At 47.5% G+C, this 16498-nt stretch overlaps 1 protein-coding gene across 2 annotated transcripts in view; it reads left to right on the top strand.

Annotated features, from left to right (window-relative positions):
* DOCK1 (dedicator of cytokinesis 1) overlaps positions 1-16498 on the top strand; it is a 494693-nt gene that overhangs the window by 154929 nt on the left and 323266 nt on the right. For both annotated transcript variants that reach the window (XM_025467625.3, XM_025467626.3), the window contains exon 24: positions 14196-14266. In XM_025467625.3, the coding sequence (XP_025323410.1) occupies positions 14196-14266 (71 nt within the window). The remainder of the gene's footprint in view (positions 1-14195; positions 14267-16498) is intronic.

Here is a 16498-nt window from a genome sequence, read left to right on the forward strand (position 1 = left end):
ATAATTTGTCTTCCTGACCAGCTTTTCCTGTGGAGGAGAAGAGGCTGACCCATGGAAGTATTTTTAATTGCCTAACTGAAGGTTTTTCTTTTTTTTTGGCAACATTTATAATGTTCTGTGTCTCTGAGTACATTTTTCAAAAGTTGTGAATTTGGATGTTCATGTTTTAAATCCTCTGACCTACGTGGCAAATGTTTGCTGAGGCACAAATCAGAGATACAACTATAGAACCGAATGAAAGGGCATTTAGGGGTGACATTTGGGACAATGATGGGTATTGGGGACATTTGGGTAGCTCTCCTTTTTGGTTTCCTTGGATTTCTACCTTGGTAGATTGTATTACATCTTGCTTAATTAAAACATTGGCATTGATAGTGGCTTGCTTCAGGCGAGTTGTAGCTGTCCCAGTGAACCAGTGACAGTGGGATCATTATTATGATGACTAATTTCATGCCTCATTTTAGAAATAGTTGGAGGCACCATGCTGTTTCCAAGCTGTTGGTCTGTCACCACTAGAAACCGTCGTGTGGGTCAGTCACACGTGTTACAGTGATTCGGAGCTGCTAAGAGCAGTCCTGTGATTATTTTAATGAAAAGTGCCATTTGATAGTTGAGGGCAGGACTTTATTTTTTAAAATAATTAAATTTTTGTGGTGAAATAAATTTTTGTGGTGAAATATACATACACGTAATTCGTCTCAACCATTTTAAAGTGACCATTTGGTACTTTCACCGTATTTTGCAACCATCACCATTATCTGGTTCCTAAACAATTTTGTCATCCCAAAAGGAGGCTCTTTTACAGTCCTGTTACAGTCACTCTCCAGAACTTTCTCCTGTGGCCTCTGGCATCATTCATCTGTTTTCTGTTTCTGTGATTTTGCCTGTCTTGGATATGTCATATCCGTGATGGCATAAAATACCTGGCCTTTTGTGTCTGGCTTCTTGTAGCACATTTTCAGGGTTCATCTGTATTAATAGCATGTGTCGGCACTGAGGGGGGGCACTTGATGGGATGAGCACTGGGTGTTATGCTATACGTTGGCAAATTGAACTCCAATTAAAAAAATATTAAATAAGTGAAAAAGATTGCTCAATAAAGACAGAGTGCTTTTATTTTTTTAAAACTTTATTTAAATTCAATTTGCCAGCTGTATGGGACAAAGAGCTTTTAAATGTAAAAATCATTGGAATAGAAGTCAGTATTTCTTGAAAAAAAAAATAGCATGTGTCAGTCAGTACTTCTTCTTGTTTTATAGGGAATCACAGTCCTGTGAATGAGCATCGTATTCCATGTGTACAGTTTGTGTATCCATTCATCAGTTGATGGACGTTTGGGTTGTTCCCATTTCATGAGTATTGTCGATAATGCTGCTGTGAACATTTGTGTAGATGTTTTTCTTTGAACACCTGCTCTCCATGGTTTGGGTATGGACCTAGGAGTGGAACCAGAGGGTCCTGTGGCTCTTGTCTTAATTGATCGAGGAATAGACACTCTTGTTGCTTTATTTGCATAGACTCCTGAATTGCACATGCAAGTTGGTCTGTAAAGATTCCCCTCCTCCTCTTTTTATATTAAACCTTCCTCTGTAAGGCAGTTGGAGGACTGTATATTATATTTTCACGTATCTAGGGCCTTCCCTGTGTCAAGATTCAAGGAATCCAACCTCCTGCTATGGTGTTCTCTGAGCAGGAGAGAGGGCTGTCTAGCAGGAAGAGAAGAACACTTAGGGTCGGAGTCCTGGGATGGCAAATCCATCTTGAGATTTTAGAAACTGTGATAGATATGCACCTTTTCCAGGAGTATTTTATGTCAAAATACAGCATTCCTAATACAGCAAAATCAGTGTTTGTTTATAATCTAAACTGTTGAACCTGTGACACAGAAGAGTCTTAGGATGGCTAAGAAGACTCAGATTGTGTCCTCAAGGAAGTGATTGAGCACCAACTGTATGCCAGACCCCTCCCTGCAGTGTCCCCGTTAATTCTCACAAGATGTGTCTTCCAGCAGAAGCTGAGAAATCAGCACCAGTGAACCTGAGGGTTCAGGGACCCACTTCGGTGAAATGAACGGACAGCAGAATGCTGCTACGGCCTATATTCTAGATCTGCATTAGTCTACTTAGATTTAGGTCCTTTCCAATTAAATAAAGCTAAACCTTCTGCTTCTCTGTCCCCTTAGCCATATTTCCTGTGCGGAACAGACCCAAGTACCAAGGGCCTACTGTACTGGACACAATGGCGGTAGAATGTTGCCATGGGTGCAGGCAGTTCTATTGGCCAGGCCTGGCCAGACCATAAATACCAGAGTGACCGCAGCAGTTGTTGATGCTCCGGGGCAGAGGGTGGGAGGGGTGGGCGTTGGGTGGGGAAACAGGTGTCAGGATTTGATCCTAGAAGGGTGGAGTCATAATTCTGGTTCCGAGCTCTCTGATCAAGGAAGGCATATTTCTACCCCCGGGGCCTCCCCCAGTGTCTCAGCTGCTGCGGGCCTGGAACGTGCTGCTGTTTCTGCCACTGCGAGTAGGTGGTCTCTGGCCCTCGCCTGTGCAAGGATGCTTGTTCTTCCTCCCTAGTGAGATCAAGGCAGGCCTTGACAGTAAACGCTTAGTGACTTACATGTGAATTTGACACCACTATGGCTTCTGAGTGGCATTTCAGCCCATTAGAAACTATTTTTATTGTATTTATAAAGCTCTTGGTTGGGAAGAGATGGAAAATGAAAGCAGAGCTTCATCTCTGCCTGTGGGTAGTGGGAGGACCCTGCCTTTTGGTCCTGGGACAGGGGCACTGTGCATCGGTTTCCCAGGCACCTGTAAAGAGTGAACACAGTCTGGATGCCTTCAAACAGCAGGGATTTATTCTCTCTCTGCTCTGGTGGTGTTGGTAGGGCTGTGCCCTCTTTGAAGGCTCCAGGGGAGGATCATTTCCCGTCTCTTCCAGCTTCTGATGGCTGCTGGTGGTCCTTGGCATCCTCGGTTGGCACCCTGCCCTGCATCACACGTCTGTGCCTCTGTGCCCCATCTCCCCACTTCTTTTATAAAGCTACCGACAGTGGATTCCAGGCCCGTCCTCATAGTATGACCTCTTCTTAATTTGGTTTCATCTACAAAGACCCTCTTTCCAATTAAGTTCATAATCACTGGGACCTGGGATTAAGACTTGAACACATTTTGGGGGAATACACAGTTCCACACACTATGGGAGGAAAGTATTTGGGATGCTGGGCAGCCACCATGCCCGGGGCTTGGGGTTGAGGTCGGAGTGGGGAGCTGGGCCCCCCTTTGCTTTCACTGCGTCTCTCCCCAGAGGGTCCTTCTTCACCCCGTCCAGCCGCCTCTGCCTGTTGAGTGTCTTCCCCCTGCCTTGACCTTCATCTCCAATGCTTTGAGGGTTGGTGTGTACCAAGCACAGGAGCAGTGGGCAGTGGAGGGGGGCGCTGAGGCCTGCCTGTGCTCCCCCTTTTCCTCCTGTATCTTTGTCCTTCTTCCCTCCTCTACACTGGCCCTTCAGCACCTCTCGTTGCTCCACACCTACTCCATTTTGTGAGATCATTCAGACCAGGAGGAAAACACAAGTGTGTTGTGTTGTATTCTCTAGCTGCTGATTTCCAAAGTGCTTCACTGCAGGTCAGGCCGTTAAGGTGCTTCCAAGCTGGACCATTTTCCTGTATATGTCAACCCCTGCATTTCAAGTGATTTTTAAAAAATAGCCATTATTTGTAACTTAACGCTTTGCTTCTTGGAAGCTGTCTAGACGGGTAACCAATTTTTGCCAATTTGGAGCTGTGGAGACCTGTTCAGAGGATCGCTCCCCTTCTCCCCGTCTCCCTGAGCCTTTTAGGTACGCGGCTGTGCTGGTAAAGTGTGACAAAAAAAGTTGAGTGATTTAATTCAAATTTGTTCTTGCCTAGATTACGGTTAATACCCCTTTTTAGCATGACTTAATTCCTGACAAATGGATTTCCAGAGGTTGAGGAGAGCACGGTGGTTCCAAAGAAGAGGGTTTATCCTCGTGTGTGTCGTGGGTTAATTTGTCCCTTTCTCATTCTTTGTCTTGCACTTTTTGCTACATGATCCTGCTCCCTAGCTGCAGGTCTGCAGGCACCTGTGTTGTGTCCTCACTCCCTGAGTCATGGTGGCTCCACTCTGGGCCCTTTATTGTCTTATATTTCATTCTGTTCATGACCAGAGTCCGTCTTGGTATCCTGTGTGCCCAGTGTTGGATAATGAGGGATGAAACAGGTGCAGGTTTCAGACCCTTGTGGTGACATGGAGAGAGGAGGTAGCCCAGAGACTGGTTGTTGCTGGTTAGTGAGGCTTCTTGTGACCTGAGCAGATCTAGGGGCCCAGGTCAGGCCAGGCTGACCCAAGGGCTGAGGGCTCCTGCCTGCTGGGGACCTGACGGTAGCACAACTACCCGGCCGGGAAGGTTCTTGTCTATCCTGGTGGTTCTCAGCCAGGGGCTGTTTGGGAATTTCAGGGGCATCATTTGCTTGTGACAGTGACTCTGTGTATGTATGTGTGTGTGTGTTGTGTGTTTACAGGGGAGTTACCTCTGACATTTGATGGGCAGGCACCAGTGGTGCGGCTGTGCTAAGAGCAGTCTGCCCAGGGTAGACCCTTACCTGACAGTGGTGGTATCTCCAACGGAGGGAGAACAAATTGTTTTGTGGATCTGTTTGTTTCTCATTGTGGTCAAAGCCACGTATTAGAACATCCCCTGAACAGTTTTTACAGTTCGGTAGAGTTAACTGTATTCATGTTGTTGTGGAACACCTCCAGAACTTTTGTCTTGTGCGACTTAAACTTTGTCCCCACTAAACTATAATTTCCCATTCCCCGAAGCCTGGAACCCCTGGTGCCTACCCGTCCTGCAACCCCCGCCCGCCCCCCCCGCCCCAGCTTTTGTGTGTCTGTGATTGTGACTGCTTCAGATTTTTTGTGCAAGTGGAATCATGCAGACTCTGTCTGTTTGTGACTGGCCTGTTTCACAGAGTATAACCTCAAGGTTCATCTCTGCTGCGGCATATGTCAGAATTTCTTTCTTTCTTAAGGCTGCATTCCATTCCATTCCATGTGTGTACCACCTTTTCTTTTTTTCTTCATCCACTGATGGACATTGGGTTGCTCTTACCTCTTGGGTATTGTGAATAGTGCTACAGTGAACAGGATCCTGTTCCATTGCCTTTGGGTATATTCCCAGAAGTGAGATGGCCGGATCATATGATGATTCTATTTTTGATGTTTGAGGACCGTCCTTACCGTTTTCCTTGACGGCTTTACCAGTTTCCATTCCCACTAACAGTGTACAAGGGTTCTAGTTCTTTGAGTCTTTGCCAACACCCCTTCCTTCCTTCCTTCCTTCCTTCCTTCCTTCCTTCCTTCCTTCCTTCCTTCCTTCCTGGCAGCTATTTTAATGGATATAAGGTGATATCTCATTGTGGTTTGATTGAGTTAATGATTAGTGCATTGTCTCATATGTTTGTTGGCTGTAACATGGATCTTTAAACGTAAGGAGCTTATATTGGATTTATTGAAGAATCTTAGTAAGTGTGTACTTTCAGTATTTTTTTGGTTTAGACTTCATGATGCTTAACCATGAAACTACTCCTAGGAATGATTTCTTTCAACTGCCAAGCTGTCAGTTGGGATTGAATGAACCAGCGTTGGTGGTAGAGATGGGGATGCTATTTTAAAGACCAGTGTCTGCTTAAAGGAAGCTTGATTATAAAGAGAAGAGTTATTTTTAGATTTAAGATACATTAGATGTAAGTAGTCTTTTTTAATAACAGAGTATAAGGAGTAGAAACACTCACTGTCATCATCTATTTTGTTGTTCTGGATTCCTGCAACCTGTAAGGCAGAGTACTTCTCTCCAGAGTGCTCCCTGTTTCTTCCATTCCCCCCGAAAGGCACAAGCTCAGTCTAGGGCCACCTGTTGGCTAGACTGGTCTGGCTCCACTTTCCGGATCAGAATGCTCTGGTTCTTCTGCAGCTGTTTGGTTGTGCCCCGAGTCTTCCAAAGATGGAACTTTTAAGTTTGAAAGGAGAATTTGTGGCCCATATATATTTTAGCTCAAAACCTCCAAATGGAATCATTTTAATATGCGTTTTCTTGAGAAATATGTAAATTAATAATTGCTTCATACATTATTCAAGGAAAACTTATTTTGTATCACCAGTAGCTCTTGTAATCTTATATAAAGATATGCTAATGGATTTAATTAAAATAATTATACTGAATAATGTAGCCTGAACTTTACCCTAAAATAGTGTCTATTAATCATCATCAGTAGTAACAGTTTTAGCCAGAGAGACACTTACAACATTAAACTGATACTGGGTAGAAGGTACATTTTCTGTTTTGTTTTATGGCTTGGATTAAGTTGGCATTCTCGTGAGCTGCATGATGATTAAATTTGCTTAGAGAAGAGTATACAATCTATTTAATTTCTTCAACCTGAACTATTTCAGTGGTTAGAAAACTTTTAGCATTTTCTGCCACTTCAAAATCCTTCCTATGTATTTAATTTTCTTTTCCCCCTCCAAGCTGTGGCTCCAGTATGCTTCTTGTCCATTTGATTCAGGTCTGACCTTACCTTCCTCCCCCAGAGCTGCGATCGCTGGACATCAGGAGTTCTCGATTGCCAGGATGGTGGGCGATGGACTCACTTTTAGGAGGGGCCCTCAGCAACTTGCCTATTCAATAGGCAAGTTCTTTTCTATTTAATAGAAATAGAAATCGCTGGGACGCCCGGGTGGCTCAGCGGTTAAGCGCCTGCCTTCGGCCCAGGATTGAGTCCCCCGTCCCACATCAGGCTCCCTGCATGGAGCCTGCATCTCCCTCTGCCTGTGTCTCTGCCTCTCTCTCTGTGTCTCTTATGAATACATAAATAAAACCTTAAAAAAAAAAAAAAAAAAAGAAATAGCTTTCTTTACCACCGGCCGAGATTCTCTCTAATTTTGTTTCTGGTATCTTTCTGCCGCTCGCTGGCTTTCAATCAGTGCTCAGTGGTGGGGAGCCCTTTGTTTTGGGGGGTGATTTCCGTTTCATGTGCCACGGTGTGCTGGGGACTCAGGTGGGCGTCCCCAGCAGGCCAGTGTCCACGTGTCCACCGCCCAGAGGCCCAAGTGCATTTAGAATTGGACCGGTCCATCCGCAGGTGGGCAGATGAAAGCTTTGCCAAGTTCAAAGAGAAAAACAAGCTAGGACTTAAAATGCCTTTACATTAATTTGCTTAGGTTTACAGTCAAACCTGAAGAAATAACTTTCTTAGAAAGCAAGCATTGGTTTGATCATCACAGTTAAGTCTTAAAACACAGGAGATGAGTAAACAAAGCTAAACACTGCGAAGTCCTCTAAATCCCTGTATTGTGCCGCTCTCTTTCTGGCGAGGCGTGTCAGAGAGGGGGTGGTCTGATGGATTATATGGCCCCTTGTGGCCCAAGGCCCACGGCCCCAGGAGGACCGAGGGAGGGGGCCCCACTCCACATGCCGCTCTGTCTTGCTCTTTCTTAAAAGATTTTAATTAGTTAGTTAATTGAGAGAGAGTGCATGCACGAGCAGGGAGACAGGGAGACAGGGAGAGGAAGAGAGGGAATCTCAGGTGGACGCAGCGCTCAGTGCAGAGCCCGAGGTGGGTCCCCATCTCATGACCTTGGGGTCGTGACCTGAGCCAAAATCAAGACCTGGATGCTTAACGGCTGAGCCACCAGGCGCCCCTCAGCTCTGTCTCTTGATGCGTCCTGCTGGCCTGTGCCCTTCCCACTCCCGCCGCGCAGGCCACACCCTGGAGAACTAACTGATGGGTGATTGTCACCCTGGCGCGCAGAACCCACCCAAGGCACCGTAAGCACGGGGCTGCAGACATGCCGCCCTTGCGTAGCCTGAACAAGATTTTGCTTAAATAACAAGACAATTATACAGAATAATAAACAAAATAATAAAAACATAATAATAAACATAGGACAAACGAAAATAATAAACATAGGACAGAAAAAAAAAAAAGGAAAATAAGAAAACCCTCCTCAGATCCCTCCCATTCCTGTTATCCTGAATTCTGTGATTTGGCAAATTCTTTTGCTCCACGTTTACCACATCATATAGGATAGGATGCGATAAACGAAAGCTTCCACTGAATTGCGGGGTCACGTTTGAGAGTTTGGCACATTCAAGAGAGTTTCCGTGCCACCGTTTGCACACATCCCACGGTCTCCCACCACGTCCTGGCGGCAGCACTGGCCACCGTGTGTTGAACACCCGTGATGTGCTTGGGGTGGCACGCTGAGCGTGGCACGTACACTGCGTCTTTCCACCCTGCCGGCAGTGTCTGGACGCCGGTGCGCTCCCCCGGCCGGTTCACCAGCGGGAACCCCTGAGCACATGCCATCTTCCTGGGTTCACGCAGCGAGTGGTGGACACGAGCTCTGGATGCAGACAGCGAGGCCCTGGAGCGTGTGTCCCGTGTCCCCCTTGTGGCACCGCACCCGTGCGTCCTGCCGCCGTGGCTTCTCTTGCCTGCACCCGGGCCTTCCTGTTCTGGAAGTGTCTTTCTGCAGAGACGATCCCACCCGGCACTGTCCTGTGCTCTGCGTCTTGGGAAGCCCTCGAGCCAGCTGCTCCTTGTACTCGGAAGCGACCTGAGTTGAGTGAAGCAGCCCGACTCCACAGGGAAAATGAAGCCTTTTGCGGCAAGCAGGAGCAGAAACCAAAACACTTGAGGTTCTTGACAAATCACCCCTATTAGAAGCGGGCAGAGCTTGCTTTTTCCTGGTTAGGAGAGTTAGAGCCTGCGGGAGCGGGAGCGTCCGAGTCCCTGGCTCTTCCGGCGGCTCACCAGGCTGTTCTCTTGGCTGAGGATGGGGATTTCTGCGGGTCCAAAGCAAAGACGTGGAGTGTCTCTTGAGAATTAAGAGGTGGTTTTGTAGAGAGCTCCGTCAGTCCGATGTCTTGGAGTGTGTGTTGTGTCTGAGAGCCTCCAGGGCCTCAGGGAGCCCGGAGCGAAGGGCTAGCCCTGTGTGGCGCACGGGCTCTGGTGTGTGGCACTCGGACACGGCCCAGAGCAGGAGCCTCTCCAGACGCCCAACCCGAGGTCCCTGTGTCTTGAAGAACATGATGTCTTAGCTAAGGACCCGGGCGTGATTGGGGGTTAACTCTTGGGTGTTTGGGGCAACAGCCGGCGTGCGTGGCGTGCAGGGAAGCAGTGGCCCAGGAAGACGGAAGACAGGTGCACCTGCTGGTGAAAGAGGCTCCACTGGTGGGAGAGCCTCCTGCAGGGGGAGGTGGGGGCCGCCGAGCTCAGACACTGGGGAGGAGGAGCCCGAGCCTCTGAGGGCGCCGGCTAGTTGGATTGGTACCCCAGGAGTCGGGCGATGCCTCCAAAGCATCCACGTTAGGTTTGCCTCTTGTTTCAGGACAGGCACTCTGGCTGCCGCCTGGGGTGCAGACTTGAAGGGGTCCGTGTGGAGGCGGGAGGTCCGTCAGGAGGCTGCGGCAGCGGTGCCAGCCGGGGACAGAGGCACCCAGACCTGGTGGTAGAAGCTGTAGAGGCCGAGAAGGTGGTAGAACCAGGGGCAGTTCATAGTGAGGCTCCACCCGCTTGAAGAAGAGGGAGCAGGGAGGCTGTGACCTGGGGACGGGGCCGTGTGGCACCCTGAGCCGAGGTGTCCCCGGGGAGGTCAGGTGTCGGGCTGGCCTGTGGCGGGTGGGGTCTGCAGCGCCCCTGGGCCAGCAGGGCTGCCGCGTGTGGGTGGGACGCCCACCTCTACCCGGGAGCAAGGTGAGCCTGGGCAGTGGGCACTAGGGCTCCGCAGCCCGGCGGAAGGGTGGGCTCCCTGAGGGGCATGTGGAGGAAGGGGAGAAGCCTAGAATGGGACTCCAAGGACACCCATCTTTAAGGGGTGGTGAGCACAGGGCCCTGCACAGGCAGCTGGGGAAGGGTGGGTGTAGAGGAAGGCAGCAGGTGAGGGCTCGCAGCTGGGTCATGAGAAGGGGCACCTAGGGAGAGGCCTGGGGCCTCCACAGGACCCGAGCCAGGGTGCGGCTGGAGAGGTGACAGGGCAAAGCCGGGAGTGTGCTGGGCAGCGGGCACCGTGAGAGCCCCCAGCCTGGGCACTGCCCGTGCGCCTGGGCCGGGGGGCATTTCCCTCTTGAGAGACAAGCGTGGGCTCCCACGTGGAGGGAAGGAGCGGCTGGGGTGAGGACCCAGTCACCCGGAGGGAGGAGGGGTGACAGAGGGCACAGGGTCCCTGCCGAGCCCAGGCGCGGGATGCTGTCCTTGGGAGCTGGGTGCTCCCCCTCTCCGCCTGGACCTTCTGGTGCCTCTGCTCCTTCTCCTGGTGGATTTTGTTTTTCTCCGGCGTAGGAGCTGGGGTGGGTGGGGAGGGCTGAGGTCCCAGGCTCCAGGAGAACCACGGAAGAGCCCCATGGGAAGCAGGGATGGGCAGCAGGTGCAAGAGGTGGCTCCTTGCTTGTCCTGTTCTCTTTGTTCCATCGGCTCTGTCCTCTGTTCCCAAGCTGAGCCAGGGTTGGTGGCAGGTGCGTGAACCCCTCTGTTCTCTCCAAACCCCATGTGCTATAAATTCTGTGTTAGGCAGCATTTTGGGGTTCTGGTGGGCACATGCCCCTTTCTGTGGGCATCGCTGTGACCTCTGGATGGGCGGAGGCCCTAGGGAGCCCTGGCCCGGTGTGGCTGTCTGTGTGCCTGGTTAACGCAGCGCCCGGAGGCCCCCGGGGAACAAGCGCAAGGCGGGCCATAGAGGCCTGTCTTGTTTGTCGCCCGTCTGCTTCATCCTTGAGAAATGGGGGTAACCTGCAGTAACTTGATAAATTCCAAAGTTGAATTGCCGAGGAGGTAATTGGGATCCCTTGATCTGGCTGGTGTGGGAGGACAGGGCCCACCCCTAGGAAACAAGCCTCAGTGATTGTGCGGCGCAGAACACTGTTGCCCTGCCTGTCTCATCCGGACCGAGCCGCACTGAGAGAGACAGGGACAACTAGTGTGCTCACCGTGGGCGTGCACAGCCTTGCTCCACATCTCAGCAGCATGAGTCTGGACACATGACTTCGCTGCATGCCTCTACTGTGTCATCTGTGAATGGGGATAAGAGATCTTTCTCATGTTGTCCTGCGGATGTATTGTGTCCATAGAGTCCAGCACCCAGGAGATCCTCAGGCATGGACATAATATTCCCAAGCTATAGATTAGGAAACTTGAACTCATTTGAAGTGACTGGAATCGACCACGTACCTCTTAGGCACCAGCGTTGAGATTCAGGAACATTCTCTAAGGTTTTTCCAGGCCCGTCTGTCTAGGACTTATGTTTTTATTCATTCTGAGAATTAAGGTACAGATTGAGTACAGTCATGTAGTAGGGTGCCATCACCCCTCCCCTGCGTTCCTCTTTCCCTCAGTGTACACAAGCTCCCCCTGCTCCACCCACAGAGGTGGTCTCTGTCCCTATAGCTGTGCCTTTTCTGGAATGTCTTAAAGATGGAATCACATGGTACGAAGCCTTTCGAGTTTGTCTTGTTTTACTGCTCCGAGCACATTTGAGATCATCCATGTTGTGTGTAACACGGGATCGATTTTTTTTTTTTTTTTTTAATTACTGAGTAGTGTTCCATTGTATGGATTCACCTCTTGAGGGACTTTTGAGTTGTTTCTAGTTTTTGATGATTGCAAAGAAAGCTACTGTCAACATTTACATGCAGGGTTTTGTGTGCGCATCAAGTTTGCATATCATCGAGTCCAGACTCAGGAGTACAATTGCTGGGCTGTATGGAGAGTGCATGTCTCACTTCATGAGAAATCGTCTTGTGCTTTTCCACAGTTGTTCCTGACCTTGTTTTGCATTCAGCCCAGCAGCATTTGCAACAGCACTTGATATTGTCAGGTGGCAGGGTTGGTTTTTTTTTTTTTTTTTTTTTTCCTTTCTAATAGGTGTTAGTGATATTTCACTGTGGTTTTAATTTGCATTTCCCTGGTGACTAATGATGCTGAGCATCTTTTCAAGTGCTTATTTGCCATCCATATATCTTCTTTGGAAAACTGTCTTTTCAAATCTTTGGCCTATTTGGAGGGAAGATTGTTTTCTCATTATTGAGTTTTAAGTGTTCTTTGGATATGCTGGATACAAATCTTGATCAGATAACGATTTGCAATTATTTTCTCCTAGAGTGTGACTCATCTTTTATTATCTTAGCAGTAAGTTTTAAAAGTGCAGAAGTTTTTATTTTGATGAACCACAATTTATTGATTTTTTTTTTCTTTTACGGATTAAGCTTTTGGTATCTTATCTAAGAAATCATTGCTTAGCCCATCACAAATGTCTTCTGGAAATTGTGTAGTTTAAAGTTTTATGTTTAAGATTTATGAACCACTTAAAGTTAATTTTTGTATAGGGCGTGAGGTATGGAACTAGTTTCATTCAGTGGTGAGGTGGCGGGGCCTGTGTTCCATTATTGCAAATTTGTGGACCATGTATATTCAGGGTATTATGTTAAAGTGAGCTTTTGCTGTTAAAGAATAAAATTCAACTCAGTAAATTTGAAGATCTAATAGGCTTTATTCGATGATTCATGAATTGGGCAGCATCCCAATCTAGCAAGTAGAAAGGAGCTCTGAAGAGCTGGACAAAATGAGACTTTTATAGGCAGCAGGGGGCAAGGACAAGGGACGAGCAGGCTACTTCTTTCTTTGAGGGTTGGAAGAGGTCTATCAGGTGGATTACTTCAGTAGTGCTGCCCAGGGAGTTCCAGATTGAGTAGTTTTGTTTTTTTTTGTTTTTTGTTTTTTTGTGGGTTTTTTTTTTTTTTTTTAAGATTTTATTTATTTGACAGAAGAGGGAGAATGAAAGAGCACAAGCAGGGGGTTGGGAGAGGGAGAGGGATAAGCAGACCCTCCCACTGAGCAGGGAGCCCTACAGGAGGCTCAATCCCAGGATCCCGAGATCATGACCTGAACTGAAGGCAATTGTTTCACCGACAGAGCCACCCAGGCGCCCCTCCAGATTGAGTAGTTCAATCTTATGTTCCTGAGAGAAGCTGAAACTGCAATTAGTTTAGGTGTGAAGCCTTGGTTTGCTGACATGGAGTTTAGCACAGGTGACTCCATTTTGGTTTTTTGTTGTTGGTTGTTGAAACACCACTCTTGCTTTTGGAAAATAATGTTAACAATTGTTTATGCAATAAGTGCAGTATTTTCCAGCGTTCAAAGCATTACCCTGTTCTCTTTTCAGCTTGAGTTTGAACTTTAATGTAACCTCTCATGTCCTTAGCATCAGCATTATTTCCCCCATTTCATTTTGGGAAGGGGAGCCCAACCTGGCAGGAGGAGTTACATAGAGTCACAGATAGAGGGGGAGGCCCACCATAGTCAGAACACTGAAAATCTATTAACTTTTCCCGTCAGGCTGTGTAGCTGAGGGTGCTGGGGCTCTGGCTGCCCACAGAACTGGGTTTTGATTCTGTCTTTGTTCAGGTCTAGCGGTCTGATCAGGGGCGGAGTAATTAGCGTCTCCATTGCAGTTCCCTGGCTGTCCAACACAGCCAGCTCTCTGTCGGAGGTCTATTGGAATGAAAGATAAAATATATACAAGGTCCCAGTGCAGCACATAGCATGTAGTACGATCTGTCATGATAAGCATCACTCTTATTTTTTGAGAGTGTGGATTTTCTGGAAAATGCAAAATAGGAATATAAGAGATAAGGCTACTACTGAAGAAACAACAGATTCCTAATTAAGGGATATACAGATATACAGAAATAGTTTTGGAATGGAACAAAGACAGTCATTTTAGATGTTGAATGTGAAGCAACTGCAGGATTTGAATGGTAGGGGATTCTTCTGAGGGACACGGGGTCTTCCTGTGTCCACTATAGCTTCATTAGGGTTAAGGAGAAAATCACACAAAAACTTAGTGCACTATAGGCATTTGGTCCCCAGGCAATAACTGTAGGCCTCTGTTAAATTATTATGTGTCAAGAAAACCATCTAACAAATCACCATTGTTTGTGGATCAGAGGCTTTTTTTCTTTGCTCTATTTTTGTTGTGTTTGATGATCTCATCTTCTCGTCTAGAAAGCTATCTTTCTCTTCTTGGTATGTCTGTGGTTCTTCATAGTAATTACAGATTTGTGTTAACATTTGCCAGACTGCATTAGGCTCAGCATTCTTTGCTCTTGGTTTGCAGGGGGCGGCGTTGAAGTACTTGCCAACTATTGTCAACGATGTGAAATTGGTGTTCGATCCCAAAGAGCTCAGGTAAGGAAGCACCTGAGGGGCAGGCTTCCCATGTCCTTCACTTTGCCTCCTTTCTGTGCATGGAGGTTATGAGACTCAAGGTTCAGTCTCATATTGGCAGGCGTCAGTGCCCTGGATCATTCCTGAAGACATGCTGGTTGTCGTATCTGGGATACTTCCCTAACGATGACTTTATATTGAAAAGACCCCATCGGATGGTGTCTTTTGACCAACAGTCAAAGTATTTTCTTTAGCAGTTTGTTAAACACTCAGGGGACACATGGGGTAGATCATACAAATTTGACATTTTGCATTCCTTCGAGAGATTGAATTTCACTATGTAGTGGTTGGGTTTTTGTTTTGTTTTTGGCACCTAAAATATCTGACACAGGAGATTTACTATTCACTCCTCTCCCCTGCACGTGCACAACTGCTCATCGTGAGCTCCTCCTGACAGACTGCAAGCCTCAGGCAGGATGGTTAGGAGTTGTCACCTAAGATAACATTAACACAATCAAAGCAACCTCAAGGAAGCTGGTTGTTGGGCTTTCAGACCAAGGAGTGAGGCTGAGGACTGACCGAATCCTTCCTTTTTCCACCTGTTTTTCCCTCCTTGGTTGCTGAGTCCAGGTCTACTTGTGAAATTTGTAGACGCCCTGGGTTCTGCATGACTGTTGAGAGCCACTGGGATGTGCAGCCTTTCTAACCTCAGACACCTAAAGCACCGCCCTTGTCTGCATTTGATTGTGGTTTTGATTTAACATTTGACATCATAAACTACCTGCAGGAGATGGGACTGTTTTTAGCAGCTGAAAAGCCCATTTAAATATTAGTAAAGGTCCATGTGTCCCCCGAGTGTTTAAACTGAATAAACAATGTTCATCCTCCCCTTTCTTTGTGTCTACTTTAGCTTGCTCATGCCTGGGAGGTGAAGGGTGAGGGGCTTTCTGGAGGAGGGGGGTGTACTCTCCTCCACGAATCACCAGGTTTCTGAAATGCCTGAGGATTTAGTGTCCTCCATGGACACATTTATTTTCTGCCCCCCAGCACCGACAACACTGGGCATAGCTTAGCACACCCTCAATGAGAAGAGGAGATGTGAAGGGGCCATGTCTGCCCTGTCTAGGGAGTGTGTCCCATCCCTACGGCATACACAGAAGGTATCAGCAGCCCCTGCGGCCTTGTCAGAAAATGCTGAATCTCAGGCTCCTTCCCAGGTCTCCCCAGTTAGAAATAGGGCCTGGGGCCCAGCCCTTGGGTTTCAGTGAACCTTCTGGGTGCTTTCAGTGAGACTTTTGTTGGAGAGCTTCAGGTCTGGAGAATAGGAGAAGTGGGGCAAGCTGTGGTTGGGTGGCCCATGGGCATACTCTGGGATTGTGCTTCTCTCGAGGCACAGGGGTCAGACTCTAACCAACTAGTGGGGCCGCATCCACGTTCACAGTGGGTGCTTGCATCAGTGCTTGGAGAGCCAAGGGAGACCCCCTCTCTGGAGCCAGCCCCGTCTGCTCTTGATCCCTTGTCTCTTGATGCATGCCTGTGTGCTGCTTCAACACCTTATCTACTGATATTTCATATATTTTTTAAAGATTTATTTATTTATTAGAGACAGAGTAAGGAGAGGGCAGAGGGAAAGAATCTTGCAAGCAGATTCTCCACTGAGCCAGGAGCCTGATACAGGGCTTGATCTCACAACCCATGAAATCATGACCTGAGTCGAAACCAAGAATCAGTTGCTTACCCATCTGAGCCCCACCCAGGCACCCCACCTTATCTACTGATAAGATATGACCTTTTTTTTTACATGACCTTGTAAATCATGTAAGTATTGTATCCTTTTTAGAAAACTGATTGATGTTTTGATGATACAGAAGAGACCACAGAGGAGAATAGATCAAACTTAATTCCACTGCCTAAAAATAACTGAAAGGATGTGGATTTGCACACATGCACAAATATTCACATGCATATGTGCACACATATTTCCTAAAAAAATTCAACACAATTATTCTTTATTTTACAGGCAGTTTCTGCATGTAAGACATTTTGTTTTCCCACATTGGGGAGTAGTCTTCTACATCATAATTTTTAATAACTTCCATGGTGTTCGATCCTATGTTGGCCCATCATTTATTTAAGTAGCAACAGTAGGCACTGACATCGATTATGTGCTTTCTCCATATAGAAGAGGCTTCACGCAAAGCACTTTCTATGTATTGTTCAATTAATCTTTCCAACAGTGGTATGACATCGGTT

The sequence above is a fragment of the Canis lupus genome, chromosome 28 (genome assembly GCF_003254725.2).
Source record: "Canis lupus dingo isolate Sandy chromosome 28, ASM325472v2, whole genome shotgun sequence".
Lineage (NCBI taxonomy): Eukaryota > Metazoa > Chordata > Mammalia > Carnivora > Canidae > Canis > Canis lupus.